Genomic DNA, 25,858 nt, shown 5'->3' with positions numbered 1-25,858 from the left:
GAAGTATCTCATTTTTTTAAAAAATGGTCTTCATTTCCTTAAAAAAAACCTCCTTGAAATCCACCCAAGACTGCCTGCTTAAATGTTCAAATAAACACACTTTGTTTAAAATGTTCAAGCAAACACACTTTAAAATATATTTCCTGGGAGGATGGTTTTCTGAAGGGTAAGGAGTTGGGCTTTGTTCTTTGCAGCAGAAGAAATTAACTTTTGACTAGGACTGGTACCTAGCTAACACCTTTGCAGAACTGTTGAATAGTTTCTGCCTTTCTGGAGCAGAATTTTACATGATTGCATTTACTCTTCCTGCCCCTTGGCCTTACTGTTTGTTTGTTTTTTAAAAAATCTGTATTGTATAAAAAGGCTGCCTGGTGAAGAGCTACTCAATGCACCTGAGGAAGAGTCCTACCCAGGGGTCATTTTGTAGAAAAAAGAGGTGCTGGAGCTCATTAACACAACTCATTTGCATTTGCTACACACCCGACATCACCAGAAAGTGTATTAAATTATATCAGCTCAGCATCTGTCTTAAAATGCTTCTTGAATTATAATTGTCATAATAAAACCTTACTCCCACCCAGTGTTCCCTCTAAGCCGAGTTAGCGTGCGCTACCTCACAGATTTTTGGCCTCCAGCTCGCACATTTTTGTCTTAACTCAGGAAGGATGACCCCAGACCACAATAATTTATGCAGTAGTTCACAACTGTAATGCCAGTCGCTTACAACTTTAAAGCCAGTAGCTCACAAAATAAAATTGTTGCTCACAAGACTCTGCAGGTAAGAGGGAACATTGTTCCCATTATACTTTTAAAATTACTTTCTCCTATGTAGCCACAGTGGCATGATGAAGATTTCTGTCTGCTTTATATGTTTTGGTTATTTCCCCATTTTTTGTGGGGAAAAATATTAGAAAGTTTGTCAAATTTTAGAGTTCAGCAAAATTCCCATAGGGGGTTTGAACAATGGAACCCAGAAGCAAGTGGGTTTTTTGGGGAGTGGGGGGGAGGTTAAGAAAAAGAGCACAATAAAATTTAGAGGTTCCGGAGCTCTGCTCCTGTGAGCTCCTGCCCAAAATGAGGCCTGGTCTTACCTAGTTTAGAAAAGAATCAACCCCACCATACTTAACTGTAAATTCTGTTCCTTGGATGACCCCCTGAAACTGGATAAATCCTAGGTGTCTGGTCATCCAGATGTTTGGAAAGTTTATATTGATCCTGAAGAGACATATGTTTTCTCAGCCTCTAAGCCTTTTCTTTGGGATGAGTTTGTTATGTATAGAAATTTCTGTCTCTGGCCATTTCTACTTAGGTTATCTGCCCCAGGTTCAATACTTTGTGAAGTGTGTTTTTACCTGTATTTTTAGAGGGTTGTGGTGCATTTGCGCACCTCCTAGGGTTTCCCTGGCTTTTCTCTCATCTTTAGTAAGCCTGGCTTGTGTCAAAGTTTTTGGGAAAGATCACAATAAAACAGAAATACTGTTCACCCTAAGTGCCCCCAGTTAAAAATAAACCTTACATTGAGTTAAATTAACTGTGAGTTAAGTCGCCAGTGCTGTTGTACTTCTCTTTTCGATTCTTTTGTCTCCTCCTCTACGCACTTACATATTATTCTCCTTATTACAAATCCAAACTTGTGTCCTGTTACCTTCACACATAGCTGTAGTTTCTTCATCTTTTTTGTAACTTGCTGACCCTTTTTTTTTTTTGCTTTCTCCCACATCCACTTGTAATTACTAAGTTGAAGTAGCTGTATTGTTGAATAGTAGAAGCTCTTGGTTATTTAGTTGACTGATCTGTTTATTTTAGGTAATAATAATAGAGCCGTACTATGATTGTTATGTGGACATGGTGAAGATGGCAGGCGCAAAACCTGTCTGTATAGCTTTGAGATATGTGAGTATTTTGGATTTTTGAAATTTGGATTTTCTTTTTTACAGAGAGTATCTTATATTCATCAGGACTATACACACATGCACTAAGATGCACATATACCTGTGTTGTATAAAGGCTATATTAAAATAAATTTTATTAATCTTTGATAGTTGCCCTTGGACTTCTGTTTTATTCATTGGGAGTGGTGATTGTGAAGCTGCTCTGTTAGGGCAAAACTAGATTTGATAATGTCTGGTGTTTGGACTTGTGACTGCCACCATTGTAATGCAATTTAAAAATGCCATGAGAGCCCAATCTTGATTGTGCCTGAAGTATGGCAGGCAGAGGTGCTCTTTTATCCCACCATGCCTTTTCAGGTGCTGAGACAGCCTCCGCCCCGTCCCCTCCGCAGTGATTTTAGCACCTGAAAGGGCATGTGTAGGGGAGAAACGAGTGCCTCAGCTCACTGCACTGTGCACCCAATCAAGATCAGACTCTTATGGCACTTTGAAATTGCTTTAAAAGAGAGCAGTATTCCATAGGTCAGACCTGTGGATGCTGTCATGTCTAGCTTGCTCTAGTTATATAATACTAGCTTTCAGTGTTTACAATCAGCTTATAACGATACCATCCTTTTTTTTTAAGGCGGGATGAAAAGATTAAAGAAAATAGTTTTTTTAAAACAAATTGTAAGTTTGTTTTCTGGTAGAAACTTGTACTAAATACTGGGATTACATCTTCATCCTTCAGTCCAGTCCCCAAGCTTAGTACCCAGTCTTGATGACTGGCAGTGTGTTAATAATGACACCCTCCCCTCCTATATAAAGAGGGGTAAGGGAATGATTTAAATGCACACAGGCTTAATGATGCAAGGAAATGTCTTACCTCTGTTCCTGGAAATGAAGGAAATCTGGAAGGGAAGCAAAAATGGCATTAAAGCATAGGGTGCAATAAATTCTGATGTGGTTGTTGCTGTGGATGACTTTTAATTCTGCACAATTTGTTTGGGATGTTTTTTCCCTGATCCAGTGTAGATACAAAAGACATCAACTCAGGTGTTTTCTCACCAGAAGTTCCAACAAATGACATGAATTGTTATTTTGGCGGCTGGAGTCTGATGAGGTTTCTGTGTAGAGCTTTGGGTCAAATTGCATGTAATTTTGAGGATACATGATCTGATTCCACAACATGAAATTTAGAAAACCAGCAGTGGGGGTGGGGGGTGGCCCAGTGTGGTTTGGGGATGCAACAACTGAAAAAAGGAGAGGGAGTTATATTACCTTGCCACTTACTGTTTTCCCAATAAAATATGCCTCTCCCATCCTGTTTACTTGAAGCCTGGTAGGGAAAAAAAGATGAGTATATGTGGCATCAGGTGTAAGAAAGTTAAATTCTTCTTCCCTGGGGAAAGAATTTACCTCCAGCACACATACTCTTTCAGGACCCTGGCCTAGATCCATATTCCTCTTCCCCACATACCCAAGGGCTGCTTTTTTGCTTTTAACCATGTGTAGATTGGCCCAGTTCCTGTATCCTGTATAAGACAGTTGCTTTTTTTCAAGCCTGCCAGTAATATTATAGAGTGTCTTAAGGAAAGTGTGTGGGGATGGAAGGCAGCATGGTGTAGCCTGATATCATCAGATTTCAGAGGCTAAGCAGGGTCGGTACTTGAAAGGGAGAGCTGCAAGGAAGACTCTGCAGAGGAAGTCAATGGCAAAACACCTCTACTTCTCCCTTGCCTTGAAAGCTCTTTGCTGGGATCATCATAAGTCAGCTGCAACTTGATACACTTTGCACGCACACAAGAAAAGTGTATACAGCTCAGTGAAACATATTTTTTATGTCCTAGAAACCTGCAGCTGGAGGAGACATTTTCTCTAGTGCTGACTGGGTGTTGGATCCTGCTGAACTTGAAAGTAAATTTAATTCCAAGACAAAAGCTATTGTACTGAATACCCCTCACAATCCTATAGGAAAGGTGAGAATCCTATTTTTCAGTCTAGTTGTTAAATATAATATCAATATTGCCCCTGAATACATTGCTTAATACATTGCTTCCCTTTTCTTTTTTTAAAAAAGGTCTATACAAAAGAAGAGCTCCAGAAAATTGCTGATCTCTGTATTAAGCATGATATTTTGTGCATCAGTGATGAAGTGTACGAGTGGCTGGTATACAGTGGAAAGAAACACATTAAAATAGGTACCAATAACATTAAGTTGTACAGATGCTGGTTCATGGGAAAATTTAAACAGATAATTCAGAAATTATTCTACAAATGAAACATTTTCTTTCCTTAAAGTGATTAAAAAAAAAGAAATGTATTAGTTTATCAATTTATTATTAAACTATTTGTTTCAAACATAGAGCATTGTGTATTTTGCTCATGAAGTAAGAAGTGGCAGTGGTAATATTAGGTCTGCCATAATTTGAGCACATGAGATGAAATAATATGAAGGAAGGCAGACTGAAATTGAAGTGTTCACATGCAAAAAGCATAGTGCTACAGGCTCAGGAAATAGCACTGTTGTGGTATCAAGAATGTCGGCACAAAATTTAATGAAATATCATTGTGAAGAATTGAGTCCCCAGCATTATTAAATGAGTGCAAGATTTATTGACAGCTAACTGTTTTTAACTGCTTCACCTTAAGGGAACATTGTAGCTTTTCCAGGCATGAATTGGATCCTGTGAAGAATTTCTACAGATAGAACAAGCGTTTCCCCCTCCCCTTTTGTTCCACCCCTTCCCAGCTGCAGGCCACTGACTCTCCCAAGAGCAATGCTGGAAGGAGATAGGGGGGAGAGGTCCCATTCTGCAGATGAAAATTCATTCTATTCACAGAATCAAGCCAGTGAATCTCTGCAACTGCATGCTTCTGACCAGACTTCTCCCTAGGTGTGGACTAACTTGCAGAGCATCAAAGGAAGTGCCATTTGGAGAGGTGTTGGCAACAGGAAGCACAGGACACTAAAATGAATGTTTATGTGTGAAGCTTCTGAGGTCATGGAGTTCTGTTATAGGCACAACTCTGAAACTGGTGGCGGGACCTCCAGAAACCCCAGTGCTTATTTTGTGCTGCTCCAGGCTCTTGTTAGAATCATGATAGTCTCATGTTGCAGTTAAAATGAATATATCTTGGTTGCATTGTTGCGAGAGAGAAATTTCAAAATATGTTTGAAACAGCAACTTTTTCTTTTTTATGTGCTTAATTTATGTTGCTTACTGAAATTCATTGGATGGAAATGATTTTGAATGTTAAACCAATCCAGTAAACTTCTTGCAGCCCCTTCTGTTTTGTGGAAGTATGTAATTAGCTCTCACTCCCAAGCCTTTAAGGAAGATGACAATCAGTAGTGAACACAGCACTGATGGCTTTATAAATACCCAACAGGCTGCATTTCTCCAGCCTGGCACCACCCACATTTTGACAAGTGTTGTGTTTTAGCCTACAAACACTTGTCTGCTCTAATGTACTATATCAATAAAAAACATGTTGTGCTATAAAATTAACAACTTCAGAATAGTTTGCTGTGAATTACATAGCATAGGTTGCATTTGGGAGTATATGACTTTATTAAAATCAAAGCACCTTAATTGGCTGCTTTCTAAATGCTGATTCTTTTTCGATATCTTGACATGTCATTTTATTCTGATTATAATGTGTCACAGGCCAAGCTGTTGCATGCATTTTAATCAGCTATATGGTAAGTGTTCACATGTATATATAAACACTTTGGATGCCCTAATATATCACTGTCCTCTGACAGACCTTGGAGAAAACAGAAATTTTTGCTGTTTCAGTTGTATTCTTGTTTTTTTTTTCCATTTGGAAGATATATATTCCTGATGGATATAAAGCATTTTATCATACCATGGCAAATTTGCCTCAAATATGTTAATCCTCCCAAGTCAGAGGCTGTAAATCCTAAAGACACACCTGGGTGTAAATTCCATTGAGTAACATAGAATGTACTTCTGAGCAGACTCGCATAGGATTGCTCCTGAAACCAAGACTGTCAGCCAGCAGTGCTTGTTTGCTTATGTACTTGTCACCTCCAAACAATATACCTACATGCAAACGATAGTGATGTCATAAACTAAGCAGAGCTGCTGTTCTTAAAGAAACCTCCAGATCTTTAGATCTGTATGTGAGGAACAGAACAAAGATCCTGCCCCTCCCCAGGACAGAGATGTTGTCATATTAAGCTCTACATTTCCCATTAACTATTGTGAAAAATGTAAAATGAATATTGCATCAACTTACAGCATCTTGTGATAGTTCTCTAATACCTATCTAATGAGATTGCCAGTGATCATGAAATGGGTATAGCCTTTCTGCTGTTGCCAAGGCAGTTTCCTCTAGCATAGAATACTTTATCACGTCTTTTTGTCTGGTCATGAAAAAGTGGGAGCTTCACATGAATAATGATTTGCGTTCCATTGACAGATTTAGAGCTTGCCTATTGCAAGTGAGGATTCTCTTACCATCTCAAATACAGATGGTGCCAGTTTGGCTAATATGCATGTATGATGCCTTACTAATAATTCTTGGTGCCTGTTCATTTACAAAAATACACTTTATCCCAGTAAAGCTTCATGCAGTAGCTGCCAGTTGAGTACCAGATCTCGTTCAAGGTTATGGTACTGACTTTAAAAGCTCTATGCAACCAGGGATCAGCATACCTATGGGATCATCTCTCCTCATATGTGCCCCAGTAAGCTTTGTGCTCTACAGATCAACATCTCTGGTAGTCCCTGACCTGAAAGACATTCACTTAGCCTTGACCAGGGCCTTTTCTGCTCTAGTCCTGGCCTGATGCAACGTGCTCCCACCTGAGATAAGGGCCCTGAGGGACTTGTTACAGTTCTACAGGGCCTGTAAAACTGAGCTATTCCTTTAGGCCTTTAAGCTGGTAGACAGTCAACCATCTTGGCCTCCCCTGCTCTCAGTGACTTCATATGTTATTTTGCTCCAAGATTGTGGACAGGGCAAGATAGTAAAAAGGGGGGGGGGGGTTATTAATTATCATCTGACTAACATCTTGCTGGAGGCACTGTGGACTGCCTTGAACTTTTTTGTTTTAGTTGCCATCTTGTTTCTGACTGTTTTAAATTTGTTTTTTAGATTATATGTTTTAATGTTTCTTGTATGTTGAACCACGCTGAGCCCAGTTGTGGGATAGGGCAGGATATAAGCCTAATAAAATTAATGTAATGTCTTATCAGATGGCAATGCTAATCTTTGTTTCAACTGTGTTGTGCTTCTAATGTGAAATCAGTAGACTGCCTTATGCCCATTGACCCATTCCCTTCAATGGCAAAATACTTGCTACCAAATTTGCAATTAATTTCCCTTTCTGGACCTTTAAAAATGGAACGGATAGGTTTTTGGCATTTTAGAAGTATTTGCTCTGCGAAAAGACTATTTAGTATTTTTTGCTTTAGATTTAATACATACTTCTGTGGAGATAAGTGGCTTGCAACACTGAACCACATAAATACACATTATGGGCCACACAGGGATGTTAGTGGAAATGGCAAGTTTTTTCTGTTCTCCATAACATGGAGCAACAGTTTAGCTTACATTTTGTTATGCCATGCTGTATTCTTATAGCTAGAAACTACTAGTGTTGTGAGTGAAGGTTGTCAAAAAAGTATAATGTCACCATGTTACATTAATAACTGTTAAGGGCTTTTTTTCTGGAAAAAAAGATGGAAATAAAGGAGAAACACACAGGTGCTCCTCATGGACTTTTGAACTTTTTTTAAAAAAAATTGTTTTCATGAAGAGGTTCTGGAATACTGTTCCACCATGTTCTTCTAGGGAAAAAAAGCCCTGTTACTGCATATTATGTGTGAGAGAGAGAATGTTTGATAAAGTGTGTGGTGTGTGTTATGTGTAATTGCTTCCAACTTATGGAAGCCCTATGAATTAGTGACCTTCAGAACATCATATCATTAACTGCCCTGCTCAGGTCTTGAAAACTGAAGGCTTTATTGATTCAATCAGTCTAACTATTGGTCTTCCTCTTTTCCTACTTCCTTCAGCTTTTCCTAGCTTTATTGTCTTTCCCAGTTATTGAGGTGTGTCATCCCTGACAAAACAGAGCCTAATTGCACTGCAAGGAAGTACTGCTGTAATTTTCTTGTGACTGTTGCAGAGAACGTGCTGCCAGCTCTGATGATTAAACTCAGTGCTAAGAGGTGTTAACTTGTAATTCAAAATTACCTGATTAATCAAAGAAGAGGTGGACATCTCTCTTGTAGACTTGAGGTGAATGCAGATGTACATAGCTTGAGTAGCTTTATATCTGCACACATTCTTTTTTGCTAAGACAGATCAACTTTTCTTTCCTAAGCTAAGGAACAGCTGGTGGTTCTCTCCCCCCTCCCCCAGCAAAAGCTGGCTTTGTGCTGATTGGCTGACTCTTGTGACAATTATGAAGCCATTTACCTTTCCTCTACTTGGAACAGTATGCAAAATGAAAAACAAAAGCAGATTGGCTTTTTAAAAAGGCATCAAATATATAATAATAATAATAATAATAATAATAATAATAATAATTTTTATATCCCACCCTCCTCGCTGAAGCAGGCTCAGGGCGGCTTACATAGCATAAAATACAACGTTACAGTAATACAACAATAAAATACCCCATCAGTAGATAGAGCTGGGTGTCATCAGCATACTGGTGGCAACCCAGCCCATACCTCTGGGCAATCTGGGCAAGGGGGCGCCTGTAGATGTTAACATCAGGGAGAGAACCGCCCCCTGAGGCACCCCACAATTAAGTGGGTGCCTCTGGGACAGTTCTCCCCCAATCGCCACCCTTTGTCCCCGACCATCAAGGAAAGAGGAAAGCCACTGCAAGGCCAGCCTCTGAATCCCTTTGCCAGGTGCCTGATTTATAAATAAATTGAAAGCCTGCCTGGATCAGCCCTGAATTTGAAGCCTGGTGAATTGTTGACAGAGGAGGAAAGGCAGGGAATGGTAAAACTTGCCCCACAGAAGAAAAACACACATTTACTCCTCCTGTAGACTGGGATGTCTGTGTGTACCCTTTCTCCCATACGTTATATAATGTCTGAATATGGCTGTGGGTAAGAGGATAATGTAATGTCAGTAAGTTCTAGTCTCATTTGAACAGTGTGATTCAACTTCATATTCATCAGAGTATCAGGCAGTTTTGTACTTGTACTGGTGAGGTAAAGTTTTCCATTATGTGTACTAGTAATCAGATAACTTTCTGTGTGTTTTTCAAACAGCTACTTTGCCTGGAATGTGGGAAAGAACAGTAACTATAGGAAGTGTTGGGAAAACATACACTGTAACTGGTTGGAAGGTAAAGTGAACAATATACTAGATGAGTTGAATAAAGGAAAAAGTATTCTAAAGCTCAACTGGGGTCTTGTTTTATATCTCCAGTTTGTTTAGGGCAATTTATGTCATGTACAAACTGAATATATACCCTCTTCAAAATATTTTATTAAGAAAATGATGGAACTTGAAGTGCCACTATTGTGAGTGCGCCAATGTCCTTTGAATCTCCCTTTACATTTCATAGAGACATATCAAATTTGCTATCTCAGTTTTAATGTCAGATTTAGAAGACTGTGGTATCATGAAGAGGGATGCATGTGAGTAAAGTCACCATCCAAATAAAATGTATGTAAATTAGGATGTTTGTGGGCTCATGTCTTGACAATAGCCCTCCCTCCAAAACACTGGTAAAGGTTAAGAGACCCTCTAGTGTAGGAAGACACAGCATAAGGGGCTGCAATCAAAACCCTAAATTGTCCTGTGTATGTGTAGCCATGCCTTGGACCAGGTCATGGGGGCCCTTTACATAAATATGATTTATTTTTGTTGTTTTATTTTAGAAAGTTTCATTTTGTGGCAGCCATCAATACAGATATACACACAACTAAATGCTCATACTTTTAATTTCAGAATATTTCCCAGAAAAACAACTTGTATTTTTCCTGGCAAGAATGTAGGACAGACTTGTAAACAGCAATTCACTAGGCTGTCTCTAGGACTAGGCAAGGATGTTTTTGAAAATGGCAAGAATATTCTTTTAGGAAGCTATCCTAAGCTGGTCTACTTGGAAGTAAGTCCTGTTATATTCAGTGAAACTTATTCCTGGGAAAGTATTTTCAGAATTGTGCTGTTAGACTATTAATAGCCAACCAGGGACAGCAGCTTTTATGCAGGTAAAGCAAACAGTTTTGTGGGCTTATTTGGAAGGCTAATTTGAAGTAGTTACAGATAAGTTAAAATGTGAAGTAGTTAAAGATAGGTTAAAATGTGATTGCCTCAATGCTTTCCAGCTTCTAATACTTTGTAAAAATCTGGTAATGTGCTAGATATTTATTACTGTTCACATTTTTTGTTTAAGCTTGGCTGGTCCATTGGTCCCCAGCATCTGATAAAACATTTGCAAGTCGTTCACCAAAATTCACTCTATACATGTCCAACTCCACTACAGGTGGGTATAGATGCATGCCAAAGCAAACAGTCTATCCTAATTCTGATATAGTAACCCCTCAACCCTAAATGCGTCTTAACTAGGGTGACCATAATGTCTGAAGGCCAGCCGGGGACAACGGGGGGGGGGGGGGGGGGAGGCAGGGGTGCGCGCGCGCGAAGCGCGCTCGCGCCGCCGGAAACAGGAAGTGACGTCACTTCCGGTGACGTCACTTCCGGTGACGTCATGCCACCACCGGAAACAGGAAGTGGCATCACTTCCTGTGACATCATTTTCCCCGCGTCACCTGCCGGAAACGGGAAGTGACATCACTTCCTGTGACATCATTTCCCCCAAATGACATCATTTTCCCCAAATGCCACTGCCGGAAACAGGAAGTGACTTCACAGCACTTCCTGTGACGTCCCCAAAAATCCCCCAAATATCACCGCCGGAAACAATTTTCTTCTCAAATCCTGTATATACTTCATCAGTATATGGGATAAGGCACTTTCTCAACTGTGCTGCATAATGCAGCCTATTTATTTTGTCCTGTTGGCTTTGTTGGCTCTATCTGCGCCACCTTCATCACTTTCGGGGTGTGGATCCCCCAGTGGGGTGGTCTCCCGACTCCCTCCGCTGACTGTTTCTGATAGCCCTGCGCCCCCTCTTTCATTTGATATGTGTCCCGTGCGGGTGCCACCCTCCCGCCGGGAGATGCCGCAAAATGAGCCCCCTTGAGGCTTATGGCGGCAGGGCTCGGGGGAAGCGAGCTAGACTGCTGTTCTTTTGAGGGGTTATAGAGTGTTTCGAGCCCGTCCCTGTGGCATCGGTCCCATCGTTGTGGGACCCAGGGGGCCGGCGCAGCGGCACGCCGAAGCAGCCTGTCACTAATAACACAGGTCGAGATGCAGGACAGGAACCTGGAAGTGACCGACAGGCTGCTTCAGCGTGCCGCTGCGCTGGCCCCCTGGGCCCCACAATGATGGGACCGATGCCACAGGGACGGGCTCGAAACACTCTATAACCCCTCAAAAGAACAGCAGTCTAGCTCGCTTCCCCCGAGCCCTGCCGCCATAAGCCTCAAGGGGGCTCATTTTGCGGCATCTCCCGGCGGGAGGGTGGCACCCGCACGGGACACATATCAAATGAAAGAGGGGGCGCAGGGCTATCAGAAACAGCCGGCGGAGGGAATCGGGAGACCACTCCACTGGGGGATCCACACCCCGAAAGTGATGAAGGTGGCGCAGATAGAGCCAACAGAGCCAACAGGACAAAATAAATAGGCTGATTTATGCAGCACAGTTGAGAAAGTGCCTTATCCCATATACTGATGAAGTAAATACAGGATCTGAGAACAAAATTGCACTAGAAGACACAAACACAAAGCTCCCTTACACTGAATCAGTGCTTGGGTCCACCAAAGTCAGTATTGTCACATAAGAGAAGCCCTGTTGGATCAGGCCAGTGGCCCCTCCAGTCCAACACTCTGCGTCACATAAGAACATAAGAGAAGCCCTGTTGGATCAGGCCAGTGGCCCATCCAGTCCAACACTCTGTGTCACACTTAAGAACATAAGAGAAGCCCTGTTGGATCAGGCCAGTGGCCCATCCAGTCCAACACTCTGCGTCACATAAGAACATAAGAGAAGCCCTGTTGGATCAGGCCAGTGGCCCATCCAGTCCAACACTCTGTGTCACACTTAAGAACATAACATAAGAGAAGCCCTGTTGGATCAGGCCAGTGGCCCATCCAGTCCAACACTCTGCGTCACATAAGAACATAAGAGAAGCCTGTTGGATCAGGCCAGTGGCCCATCCAGTCCAACACTCTGTGTCACACTTAAGAACATAAGAGAAGCCCTGTTGGATCAGGCCAGTGGCCCATCCAGTCCAACACTCTGTGTCACATAAGAACATAAGAGAAGCCCTGTTGGATCAGGCCAGTGGCCCATCCAGTCCAACACTCTGCGTCACATAAGAACATAAGAGAAGCCCTGTTGGATCAGGCCAGTGGCCCATCCAGTCCAACACTCTGTGTCACACTTAAGAACATAACATAAGAGAAGCCCTGTTGGATCAGGCCAGTGGCCCATCCAGTCCAACACTCTGCGTCACATAAGAACATAAGAGAAGCCCTGTTGGATCAGGCCAGTGGCCCATCCAGTCCAACACTCTGTGTCACACTTAAGAACATAACATAAGAGAAGCCCTGTTGGATCAGGCCAGTGGCCCATCCAGTCCAACACTCTGTGTCACACTTAAGAACATAACATAAGAGAAGCCCTGTTGGATCAGGCCAGTGGCCCATCCAGTCCAACACTCTGCGTCACATAAGAACAGAAGGAAGGAAGGAAGGAAGGAAGGAAGGAAGGAAGGAAGGAAGGAAGGAAGGAAGGAGGGAGGGAAGAAAGGAAGGCCACCCCCAACCGCCAGCCCCCCCCCCGCTTTCGGCCCCCTTACCTGCGGCGGCGGCGAGTCCAGCGGCAGCGGCGGCGAGTCCGGCGGCGGCGGCGGAGAGGCCTTTCCGATGCCCTCCCGGGCCTCCGCCAGCACGGGGGGGGGGGGTGGTAGAGGCCGGGGAAGCGTCGGAAAGGCCCGCGGGGGTCGCTGGAGGGCCTCCAGCGACCCCCGCGGGCCTTTCCGACGCTCTCCCGGGCGGAGGAGGACGGGGGGTGGGAGCTTGGAGCCCCGGGGAGCGTCGGAAGGGCCCGCGGGGGTCGCTGGAGGCCCTCCAGCGACCCCCGCGGGCCTTTCCGACGCCCTCCCGGGCAGAGGAGGACGGGGGGTGGGAGCTTGGAGCCCCGGGGAGCGTCGGAAAGGCCCGCGGGGGTCGCTGGAGGGCCTCCAGCGACCCCCGCGGGCCTTTCCGACGCTCTCCCGGGCGGAGGAGGACGGGGGGTGGGAGCTTGGAGCCCCGGGGAGCGTCGGAAAGGCCCGCGGGGGTCGCTGGAGGCCCTCCAGCGACCCCCGCGGGCCTTTCCGACGCCCTCCCGGGCGGAGGAGGACGGGGGGTGGGAGCTTGGAGCCCCGGGGAGCGTCGGAAAGGCCCGCGGGGGTCGCTGGAGGGCCTCCAGCGACCCCCGCAGGCCTTTCCGACGCCCTCCCGGGTGGAGGAGGACGGGGGGTGGGAGCTTGGAGCCCCGGGGAGCGTCGGAAAGGCCCGCGGGGGTCGCTGGAGGGCCTCCAGCGACCCCCGCGGGCCTTTCCGACGCCCTCCCGGGCGGAGGAGGACGGGGGGGTGGGAGCTTGGAGCCCCGGGGAGCGTCGGAAAGGCCCGCGGGGGTCGCTGGAGGCCCTCCAGCGACCCCCGCGGGCCTTTCCGACGCCCTCCCGGGCGGAGGAGGACGGGGGGTGGGAGCTTGGAGCCCCGGGGAGCGTCGGAAAGGCCCGCGGGGGTCGCTGGAGGGCCTCCAGCGACCCCCGCGGGCCTTTCCGACGCCCTCCCGGGCGGAGGAGGACGGGGGGTGGGAGCTTGGAGCCCCGGGGAGCGTCGGAAAGGCCCGCGGGGGTCGCTGGAGGGCCTCCAGCGACCACCGCGGGCCTTTCCGACGCCCTCCCGGGCGGAGGAGGACGGGGGGGTGGGAGCTTGGAGCCCCGGGGAGCGTCGGAAAGGCCCGCGGGGGTCGCTGGAGGGCCTCCAGCGACCCCCGCGGGCCTTTCCGACGCCCTCCCGGGCAGAGGAGGACGAGGGGTGGGAGCTTGGAGCCCCGGGGAGCGTCGGAAAGGCCCGCGGGGGTCGCTGGAGGCCCTCCAGCGACCCCCGTGGGCCTTTCCGACGCCCTCCCGGGCGGAGGAGGACGGGGGGTGGGAGCTTGGAGCCCCGGGGAGCGTCGGAAAGGCCCGCGGGGGTCGCTGGAGGGCCTCCAGCGACCCCCGCGGGCCTTTCCGACGCCCTCCCGGGCGGAGGAGGACGGGGGGTGGGAGCTTGGAGCCCCGGGGAGCGTCGGAAAGGCCCGCGGGGGTCGCTGGAGGGCCTCCAGCGACCCCCGCGGGCCTTTCCGACGCCCTCCCGGGCGGAGGAGGACGGGGGGGTGGGAGCTTGGAGCCCCGGGGAGCGTCGGAAAGGCCCGCGGGGGTCGCTGGAGGGCCTCCAGCGACCCCCGCGGGCCTTTCCGACGCCCTCCCGGGCAGAGGAGGACGAGGGGTGGGAGCTTGGAGCCCCGGGGAGCGTCGGAAAGGCCCGCGGGGGTCGCTGGAGGGCCTCCAGCGACCCCCGCGGGCCTTTCCGACGCCCTCCCGGGCAGAGGAGGACGGGGGGTGGGAGCTTGGAGCCCCGGGGAGCGTCGGAAAGGCCCGCGGGGGTCGCTGGAGGGCCTCCAGCGACCCCCGCGGGCCTTTCCGACGCCCTCCCGGGCAGAGGAGGACGGGGGGTGGGAGCTTGGAGCCCCGGGGAGCGTCGGAAAGGCCCGCGGGGGTCGCTGGAGGGCCTCCAGCGACCCCCGCGGGCCTTTCCGACGCTCTCCCGGGCGGAGGAGGACGGGGGGTGGGAGCTTGGAGCCCCGGGGAGCGTCGGAAAGGCCCGCGGGGGTCGCTGGAGGGCCTCCAGCGACCCCCGCGGGCCTTTCCGACGCCCTCCCGGGCGGAGGAGGACGGGGGGTGGGAGCTTGGAGCCCCGGGGAGCGTCGGAAAGGCCCGCGGGGGTCGCTGGAGGGCCTCCAGCGACCCCCGCGGGCCTTTCCGACGCTCTCCCGGGCGGAGGAGGACGGGGGGGTGGGAGCTTGGAGCCCCGGGGAGCGTCGGAAAGGCCCGCGGGGGTCGCTGGAGGGCCTCCAGCGACCCCCGCGGGCCTTTCCGACGCTCTCCCGGGCCTCCGCCGCCACCGCCCGGCCCCGTGCGCGGGCGGGAAGGCGGCGAGTGAGGGAGGGAGCGTCCCTGCGCGTGCGCAGGGTGATCTGCGCACGCGCAGGGTCGCTCCCTCCCTTACTCGCCGCCTTCCCCGCCCGGGCGCACGGTCCCCGGCTCTCTGGCTGGCTAAACCGGGACCTCTTAATGGTCCCGGTATACCCAGCCCGGGAGCCGGGAATTGGGGGCCAGATCCGGGAAAGTCCCGGGAGACCGGGACGGTCTGGCCACCCTAGTCTTAACATAGTAAGTCTCATTCAAATGAAGAATGGGAGATGTTCCTCTGCTAGGGAAAAGCTTCTTGCATTTACACGAGTCTTATGTGGCCTATCGTATACCTTTCCTGTGTCTCTGAATAAGGATGTTACCCTGAGACTGCATTTAGAAGTAGATTTCCTATACAAATTTCAGTGAAGGTGTGTGGAAAGTTCATCTTTGTTCTCCACCTAATAATTTGTGTGTCAGATACTGTTACAAATTGGGGTGTATGCATGTCTTGGTCTACTTTTCTGTAGTGGCAGCAGTATTGCAAGGTACTTTTGAGTGAAGCATATAATTACACTGATGATGAACTATTTAGGGGGATGGGTAAAGGGTTACCAAACTGTGAATGTATGCAGGCTCACTCTTGCAGTTCACCTATTTTATAAGTAGTCAGTGGTGTAAGGGACTTGATTCTAAACCAGAACTCTCATATGGTGGGGGAAACCTACCTATTCTAAAAACAGAAAGGGACTGAGGGTTCTGTTGGAACAGATTGTGTTAGCAGGCCAAACTCTAATGCTTCACTGATAGTTTCCAGTATCAGTGATGGGGGGAGGGGTGCTAATAATAATAATCACTAATTTTTGAAGCTCAGTTTTTTGAGGCTATTAAAGCAGACTTGTGATGCATCTTTGTGTTTCATGTGAATATCTGTTTTACTTGGCAGAAGCCCTTTAAAGAAAAGCTCTTTATTTAAAGGATTTTGGAGGTCTCAGCATTTTTTAATGGAGCAATTAATCTGTATTGTCTGTTTGGTGTCCATCTCTTAATAACCTGTGGTTCAGCATGATTTTCTTTATTGATTTTGATTTTCAGGAGGCTGTGGCACAAGCTTTTTTGATAGACTTCAAAAGGATGAATGAGTCAGACTGCTACTTCTATTCTCTGCCTAGGGAATTGGAGGGCAAGCGGAACCACTTGGCCCGGATGCTGCAAGAAGTTGGATTGAAACCTATTATTCCAGAGGGAGGATACTTCATGATTGTTGATGTATCCAAATTAAGTTAGTGAATGTTTTATTTTGTGGCAGGGTTGAGAATATTCTGACCAAAACTGAGGACTGCATTTTCTTATTTCTTTTATGAATAGTTAATATAAGTAGCAGATCATTTTCATTAAGATAATTAATCTTGTGCTTCAATGAAGGCAGCAGTAGACAGAACAATAAATGATTTGTTTCTGATGCCACTGAAAATGGTGGCTTCTTATCTCCTTCTGTAACACTGAATTCTAATATCATTGTACTATGCATGCTTCAGCAGCAGCAACCAATAGAAAGGAGGCAAACGAGTCAGAGGGCTACCTTTTTTGGCAGCATTCTGTTTAATTGTTGTCTTTTACTCTTAAGATTATTTATTTTTATAGGTTTATATCTCTGCCTTTCACCTTAATGGGGGCTTTAATTGGTTTACAATATTGCTAGCCTGTTCTCCATCTTATCCTCACAACAAACATACAAGATAGGTTTGACCGAGAGAGTGACTGGCCCAAGGTCACCCACTGACCTTCCATAGAAGAGTGGGCATTTGGATCTCCTAGATCCTAGTGTGAGACTCTAATTGCTGCAGTTTGTGTGCTCTCTATACCATGCTGGCTTCAATGTGCAAACTGGGAGCATAGAGAGTAGTTGAATCATAATGATCCTTATACACACAGTTCTCCTCCCTACCAGAGTGTGTGGTGCAAGTGTAAGCTCTTTTTCTCCTTGAGTCTACTGTTCTACAAAAATCTGTGAGAAAGAATTCTTGATTTATAGAAAAGGCAAGTCCTGCAAAAGTAATTTTTTTGTTATTTGTTTAAAAGATGTGGATTTATCAGACATGGAAGGAGATAAGCCTTATGATTATAAATTTGTGAAATGGATGATAAAAAACAAGGTAAGTTATTTTTGTTTCACTTCTGATACTTTCGCATTCAAATACATATATGCAATTGTCAGATTTCTAAAATAAGTTTTTGAAATTAATGACCCTGATCTAATGAATTAGGAGCACACTGGAAAGCTGCAGGCCCAAATATAGGCATAAAGAACTGTTCTCCCAACCCCCTACCCTGAATGATAATATGTTTATTATATTCATTGAAGTATTATGAGTTGGATCCAAAGAACCAAAAGAATATTCATGGAATGGATCTTTTCTGACTGTCCTTGTTTTTGACCCCCATGCTATTTGAAATCGCTCCTCAAAGTGGGGGTATTTGTGGGACTAGTGTAGAAAGCAGTGGGAAGGGGCTATCTCTTGAGGGTATGATTGGTGGACATTGCAGACCATTGTCCCTTTATTTAACCAGCAATACTTTCTGCTTGCATTAGGGAACAGCCCATTGTTTTATCTCCATGTTTAACCAATGAACATATGAAGCTGCCTTATACTGAATCAGACCTTTGGTCCATCAAAGTCAGTATTGTCTTCTCAGACTGGCAGCGGCTCTCCAGGGTCTCAAGCTGAGATTTTTCACACCTATTTGCCTGGACCCTTTTTTGGAGATGCCAGGGATTGAACCTGGGACCTTCTGCTTCCCAAGCAGATGCTCTACCACTGAGCCACCGTCCCTCCCCAAACTAACTCTCAGTGTGCCTCACGTGAATAAACATCTACTACAAAGGGCAATAAGTTAAATATAAAATGTTCTTCAGGGAGGAACTTTTCAGCTGAATTAGATTCAGGCATGCCAGAGGGTCACTCTCTTCCCTTCTAGTAGCCTTTTTGGCAGTTGACAGCTGTAGCTAGGGAGACTGTCAGCTGGAGCTGGATTCAAGCATAGTGTATGTGGGACTGCCTAACTGCTTCCTGTCCTCCTTCTAGCCTCATTCATGGGAGCAGAAAATGGTTGGGGAGGGACTGTTAGCTGAGTCTGGGCATGGAGGAGAAACAGCTTCCCTGTGATGGCATCATCACTAACACTTGCAAGCTGGAAATCTGGGGCTCTCAGCTGAAGCCATAGCCAGATATGGCTGAAGGGTTCATGATTGCTGCTGTCATTCTGATATGGTGTATGAATGACTTAATGACCTCTGGGCCTATTTATGTGAACTCTGTTACTGGCCATGGACTAGATACATCACTATTTAAAAAGCATTTTACACTGTGTGCTATGATGGCGGGACAAACTCCTGGTCATGCCTAGCTCTGCATGAAGCAATGAAGAATTGACGTGCAGTGTACATGCAGCTGGATTACAGTTTCCAGACAGTACACAGAGAATGTATATGCAGCAATCCCCCTTACCTGGTTCTTATTTCAAATTTATATCCCATTCCCTCTCCCCAGAAAGAGACTCAGGGCAATTAACAACATGTAAAACATGCCAATAAAAACAAAGTCATGATAAATAATCTTTAAAATAGGAAATGGTTTAAAATCTATCCCCATTAAAATCTATCCACTATCAAATGGGGTTGGCTGCATGGATGGCGAAGACACAGCTGAAGTATACCAGCTGCCCTGGTGGATCACAATCACCGAAAGGCCATCTGAAAAAGAGCAGCCTTTACAAATCCTCCAGAACCTAGGGAGGTCCTGTAAGGCATGCACTTCTTCATGCAGCTGGTTCCATAGGATGGGGGCCACTACAAGACACTACAATGAGGTGCCATTCATGCAAGAATTTCTAACATATGGCAGGAAGTTGAGGTCTTAGCCAGACTGCACAGAAAATATAGTTGTTTCCAAGTTTGTTTGAAAAAGAAAACTTCTTAAAAGCTAAAGAGTAGGAATAAATGGACAGTTCTCGCAGTGGAAGGAAGTAAGCAGCTGGGTTTCCACAAGTATTGGTTTTGATTTGCTCATAAATGATCTGAAACTAGGAGTGAATAGTGTAGTGGCCAAATTTGCAGATTACACAAAATTATTTAGGATGCTGAAAATCAAGGGTGACTTTGAAGAGCTCCAAGAGGATCTGGATTGAGTGAGTGGGCACCAATGTGGCAAATGAAGTTCATTGTTGATAAGTGTAAGGTTATATACAAGGAGACAAAAAATTCCAACTTTAAGTATAGGGGGTGAGAGGGAAAAAGATCTTGGAGTTCTGATCAGAGAGGGAAAAAGATCTTGGAGTCGTAGTAGATAGCTCAGTGGAAGTGTCAACCCAGTGTACTGCAGTGGTGAAAAAGGCAAACTTTATGTTAGCGATTATTAGGAAAGGGATTGAAAATAGAACAGCCAATATTATAATGCCCCTGTATAGAGCTATGGTGTGGTCTCATTTGAAATATTGTGTACATCGCAGAGCTGGAAAAAGTGCACAAGAGAGCAACCAAGATGATTAGGGGGTTGGAACACCTTCCCTATGAGGAAAGACTGTGGAATCCAGGACTTTTCAATGTAGAAAGAGATGACTAAGGGGAAACATGATAAAGGGGAGGCATTATAAAATTATGCCTGAGGTGAAGAGAGCTGACAAAGATGACTTTTCCCCCTTTCCCAAAACACCAGAATTTGAGATCATCTAATGAAGCTGATGGGCAGTAGATTCAGGAAGGACAAAGGGAAGTACATCTTTACGCAGCAAATGATTAAAACATGGAATTTGCTGCCAGAGGATATAGTGACAGCCAGAGGAAGTTTTAAAAGGGGATGAGATAGATACATGGAAGATAGGTCTGTCAGGTGATCAAGATTGGTAGCTGTGTTAGTCTGTCTGTAGCAGTAGAAAAGAACAAGAGCAGTAGCACCTTAAAGATTAACAAAATTTGTGGCAGGGTATGAGCTCTTGTGAGCAAGTGACTCACGGAAGCTCATACCTTGCCACAAATGTATTAGTCTTTAAGGTGCTCCTGGACTCTTTCTCTTTTCTAGGTCTATCAGTAGCTACTAGCCATGGTGACTAAAGGGAACCTCTATGTTCAGAGGCAGTGAACCTCCAAATCCCAGAGCCAGGAGGCAACATCGGGAGAAGGCCTCAGCCTCTATGCCCTGTGGTTGGCCCTCCAGAGTAACTGGTTGGCCACTATGTGAGACAGGATGCTGGACTAGATGGACCATTGATCTGATCGAGAAGGGCTCTTCTTATGTTTATGTTCTTAAAACATTCATTGCAGTCAATTACTCCAGATCCAGCCTGTTGAAATCCGTGGACTTTTTCTGGACTAATCCAGTATAGGGTTCCGCCCTGTATTTTGTCGTTTCAGAAGTTGGCAGCTATCCCTCTGTCTTCATTTTGTGGCCCAGGAACCCAGCAGAAGTTCGAGAAGTACATCCGGTTTTGCTTCATCAAAGTAAGTTTAAATTTGTGCTTAAATAATACTTAGCATACTATATAACACCGTTTGTTACTATAGTTCTTAAATTACATAGTCTCATATTAAATTCTCATTCTCTTTAAGGTAGCTAAAGAACATTTTATATTGTTACTAACTGCTCAGTAATTGTCAAAATCATCCTGAAAGATAAATCTCATTAGCCCCATTTTGCAAATTTCAGATAGGGTTACCAACAGCCTGTAGAAAAATGTCCTGCCACTTTAATAGAAGTTTAATATGTGGAAATGGACAGCTGAAGCTTTTCGGCATGGAAGTAAATAATGTCACCTGCTAAATAATTTCCCTTTGAGCCACTATTAAAGGAACAGAACATTTTTTCCTCTGACAGAAACTGGCAGTTCTAAATGTGGAATGTGAAGACAGTAGCTTGACTAAGAAAGCAACCTTAAGCAGATCTACTCAGAAGTATGTCAGTGTTATTCATTGGAGCTCTGTCCCAGAAAAATATTCTTGGGATTACAGCCTACAGGCCAAAGTAGATATGTAGAGTTGCACTTGTCTTGCGCCTCCCAGCATAAGTCAAGGAAACAGAACTGGCAAAATAACAGTGAATGTTTGCTTCAGATGCAGTCTGCTTCTTGAGAAATTACTGCATAAATGTGATTGTCTGTCTTGTTATAAGACTTGGCAGTAAAAACATGAGGAAGGAGCTGAAATCCGCACTGACCTAGATACTACAGAGATCAACCCATGGACATGAGTATCTACATAGATATATTCAGGGATTTGCTTCCTCTAGTGACATACCTCTAATATGGTTGTTCAGTTTGTGGTTCCTAGGCATTCGTAATGTCTGTGTGATGCTTGCAGGGCTGGCTAGCTCTGTCAATCATGTCTTCTATCTGCCAAACAACTTTTCTACTTTCTACTGTCGTTCCCTAAATGTTTTGTCTCATCTTGCTTTCTTCTGCTTGCACACTGAAGCCATTCTACTGCATTGAATTGCATAAAACTGCTTAGAACTTATTGGGCAGGTTGAAATAGAATTGCATAATACTGTTTGGTGAATAGCTGAGAACAGCAAGTGGCATTAAAACCTGCCTCGGAGTTGTTGCTGCTTGCTGCAGGAAGGATATGGGAATTAGATTATGGACAAAATGGAGGCAAGCACAGAACTGCGTGCCTCTCTTTGGGATTAGCTCTTGTTACTTCTAGGCATATTTAAAGAATCAGGCTCACTTGGGCTGGCTACTCTACAAATGTGTAATCCAGGTAATTCTTACTAAAAGGGCTTTCTGGACTAATTATAAGGTTAATCATGTACTCATTTAATTGTCACTGCAGTGTCAAAACATAAATTAGCAAGGAATTCTAATCGACAGGAAGAGTTAATATATTGTGTGGTACCTTGAGTGCCTTCAGGCAGAGAGATGACTCATCAGTTGTATAAAGTAGCAAGATGTTTGTCAGGTGATGGGACGGCTTGTCTATTGCAAGGACTTCTGAAGGAATGCAGCCCATCTGTGAAAACCCCGAAACAGAAACACACTGTGCCCTCTCTGAGTGGTCCCAGAGGGTTGCAAAGATGGGCATTTTCCAGGGCACTAAGTCAGCAAAGGGACACTTGTTTGCTTTTGCACAGGACAGCTATGATGGGGTAGTCACTCTGTGAATATGTTCAAATATCCCAGTACCTATAAATTAAAATTGGTCTCAAGATTGTCATGAGAAGAGACCAGATGAGTCCCTTTCCAAGAAATGGCAAACATCTCCTAGAAACAAGCTTCACACTTTCTACTGCATTTCTAGTTGTGCCTTTCTGAAGATGTGTATGTAAGGAACACTCTGTCCTGGTTGTGAAGTTTTTAAACTCATGTAGTTATGGCAGCTCTGGCTAACACTAATCAATTAATGTTGCTGGCTTGAAAAAGAGTGGATATTGAAATCATCCCATACATTAAAGAAAGCTGGAATCATAATCTTGAACCTAGGCAATCTCTCTGAAGATGAAGCCTCTTTTGAAGTTTGGCAGCAAAACAATTTGTGGTAAATCCCAGAGGAGGTGATCTTAGCCAGAACTTGCAAGATCCAGTGTGTTAAAATGGAATAATAAGGCTTCCTTAGATAAGCCAAATTGGAGGCAGCATGAAAGAATTAAGGGGATCCACTCTGCTATAAAATCATTCTCAGTGGAAATCAGCTGACGCATTGTCATGGTAGAGGACAGAGTTTGCTGTTATTCTCAAGAGCATTCCCAAAGGCAGTGCAGCAAGGAGAGCAAAGAAAGAGTGTTCTCAGGATTATCACTGAGTTTGGATCAGCTTCCTCCCTGCTGGTGATGACACTAGGGAGAGACCTGTTAAAAATCGCAGGGTCTTCTCTGTATAGCCCATCAGTGTTTGTTTTTTCATCCCACTAGAACGGCCTTCCATCACCTCCTGAAAGAGGGGTGATGAGAAGTTCTTATGGAAGTACTTTAGGAGTCCCCTGTGTTTTCAGCAGCCAGTGGCAGGAGTGGAAAAGGAGAGCAACAAGGAATGGAGCGCAAGTGACCATATTGACCATCTTTATCTATTTTGCTCTTGTACCATTTCTGTCTCTGAGATGTAGGGAACAATCTTGAGCATGTCTTCTTGTAAGTAAATACCATGTTGTTCAATGAGGCTCATGGTCAGAAAAGTTTTCTTAGGATTACAGTGATATACTGGTTGTAGACAGCTAGCTGGCATCCATTGCATTCAGTGCAGCCAAACAGTGTGCATACAGTGGTTTTTGAAGTTTTCTTCCGTAACTAAATATTTTTTAAATAACACAAGATGGTATTGTGTATTGGCAGGAAGACAGCACATTGGATGCGGCAGAAAAGATCTTGAAGAATTGGAAGAAGCATCAACCCAGGAGTTAGGTGTCTATACATATGTACATTTAACACCAGACTTAAAGTTAGAACTTTCTTAAAAGTGCACCATGCTGCCATCTGCTGGATACTCTATAAAAACGTAATAAGGGTTTGCTTTTGATTATCCTCCATATTAAAAGTATTTCCCCCCCAAAAAGATTCATTGGAATAATTATGCTTTATTTTAGATTTTTTAAACAGGCTTTTTGTACACTTTATATGCAAACTTTATTCCTTAGAGCCCTATACTAGGGAATGTGTGACTGTTGTTACCCAGTATCTTTCAGTTCAAGTCTACTGGACTTGAAAATTTTCTGGCATTTCTGGAAAATCCTGAATCCCAATACCAGTATGGTATTCAGATCTGGGATTTTTTGGAAATCCAGGTCCAATAGGCCCAAGAAGAAAAATACTGGTTTAAAAAAAAAAAGTCAGAGGGATTGCAGTAGAAATCCAACAGATCAGTGGTTTTTTGATTTACCAGTAATTCTTGAATATATCGAATTTCCCCGAGATTCTCCCACCCTTGTTTTCCTGAGAAAATCTGGATACATTTGGGAAGCTGAATTAGACCCAGAAAATACTGGGGTTTTGGGGGGTATATTTTCAGCTTGGTAGATCCAAATGTACATCCCTGCCCTATAAAATGAATGCCTTTGCACATGTAGTCATACATTTTCTATACTGCTGTTGTTTGAACAGCTGCTCTTTTGCATGCCCAGCAGAAGCAAACTGCGTATGAGTGCTTTGACTGACAGGGCCCTTCTGAACTAGACCATGCCAGGAAAGCCCATGGCCTACTGGTAAGGATAAGGCAGCTGTATAACACAATCTTGCCCCTGTATACTTTTCCAACTATTTTTACTACTGTAGTCAGTTTTCTACTACTTTTACTCTACAGTCAGTTTGAATCTGATCTCCAGCTGCTAAGAAACGATAAGAGAAATTGATTTCACAGGATTCTGTTTATTATATTGCTTTCTATTGAGATTGGAGAGCCTGATAGGATGAAAATAAACTTGATATAATTTGAAACTAATCAGTTGACATTGTCTACTTTTTAAAAGTTTGTAAAATGTTTGCAGGGAATGCATCCTGGATGAATTTTAACAACTCTTTTACTAAAGCATAAATAGGATATATTTGAACAGATTACATTTAATGGAGTTGCATGACTTATCACTTCAGTATATTCATTTACATAACCATATTGCAATTGCAGTGACAATCAGGCTGAGAGAAATGTCATCTGTTACTAGGTATGGATACAAAATATAGTCCTCTGATTGGTTCAGTAAAATGATAGTGCTGTCTCAAAGGACAGACATGTTAATGATTTAGAACACCAAATGCATTTCTAATATAGTAATAATCAAAAGACTGTAACTGGAATGAATGAGAAATTAAATATATGCACAAAATCACTAGTGTTGTCAAATCACGCAGTCTTGTTCCATCGGCTACAGGAAAATGACTATGAAAGAGAGATAAGATAGTGCTTTAGATTGTGGGGCGAACATGCCATTTCCCCATAGCATGTAAATAAGGTTATTAGCAGTATAATCCTAAATACATTTTAAAAAGTCCACTGAAGCCAGTGGGTTTAGAAAGCTGTGCTTTTACTTGATTTTGGGGCTAAGCAAGTAGGATATAAACTGGACCACTTGCAATGATAAAATGGGAGAGGAGAAAAATATCATTTTAGAACAACAACTGAGATCTACTATATATTGTTACTAGTCTGTAAAGCTGTTTGACAAATCATTAAAAATGAAGTTGCTAAAAATTTTAAAAGATTGCCTGTACTTGTTAATATAAATATACAAAATATTTTGTTCTTTCAATGTGACACAAAAGAAATCCTGCTATTTTACCATCTTGCCAAACTACAGAGGAATCAAAAAAGGCTAGTAAGAAATACTACTGTATTCAATAGTACCTGAGAATACAATACTAAGTAATGAATACTAATTAATAGTTATTAAACTCTGGAGTAATGACTGTTACTGTAGTTCCATGTTCTGTGTGTTTCAGGAAACGGTTGGCTACAAATGGTACACTATACCCTATTAAAAATCAGTAGGATTTATTCTGAAGAAACATACACAGGATGTGGCTTTAATTACCTGTGGGCAAGGCTTACAGTGAAAACGTAGGCAAGATTGCCACCCCAAAGCACAGAATGGCTGTATATCATTTATTTCAGAATTTCATTCCATGGTTTAAAAGTTTGTTTTGCTTGTTCCACTGTGTAAAAGTTCTTTTTGCTAGTGGTAGCCTTCGCCTTATCAATTCGTAAACAGACT

The 25,858-nt window shown here is 44.5% G+C and overlaps 1 protein-coding gene across 1 annotated transcript in view; it reads left to right on the top strand.

Moving 5' to 3' along the window:
- KYAT3 (kynurenine aminotransferase 3) overlaps nt 1–24,591 on the top strand; it is a 36,106-nt gene extending 11,515 nt beyond the window's left edge. The window contains exons 5-13 of the mRNA XM_060232171.1: nt 1,807–1,893; nt 3,722–3,850; nt 3,952–4,072; nt 9,140–9,216; nt 10,273–10,362; nt 16,267–16,453; nt 17,254–17,327; nt 20,582–20,668; nt 23,490–24,591. Coding sequence (XP_060088154.1) covers nt 1,807–1,893; nt 3,722–3,850; nt 3,952–4,072; nt 9,140–9,216; nt 10,273–10,362; nt 16,267–16,453; nt 17,254–17,327; nt 20,582–20,668; nt 23,490–23,558 — 921 coding nt within the window. The 3' untranslated portion in view covers nt 23,559–24,591. The remainder of the gene's footprint in view (nt 1–1,806; nt 1,894–3,721; nt 3,851–3,951; nt 4,073–9,139; nt 9,217–10,272; nt 10,363–16,266; nt 16,454–17,253; nt 17,328–20,581; nt 20,669–23,489) is intronic.
- The last annotated feature ends 1,267 nt before the right edge of the window (nt 24,592–25,858 follow it).

Source organism: Heteronotia binoei, chromosome 2 (assembly GCF_032191835.1).
Source record: "Heteronotia binoei isolate CCM8104 ecotype False Entrance Well chromosome 2, APGP_CSIRO_Hbin_v1, whole genome shotgun sequence".
In the NCBI taxonomy this organism is placed as follows: domain Eukaryota; kingdom Metazoa; phylum Chordata; class Lepidosauria; order Squamata; family Gekkonidae; genus Heteronotia; species Heteronotia binoei.
Note: the sequence above shows the minus strand (reverse complement) of the source record. Positions and strands in the feature narration are given on the sequence as shown.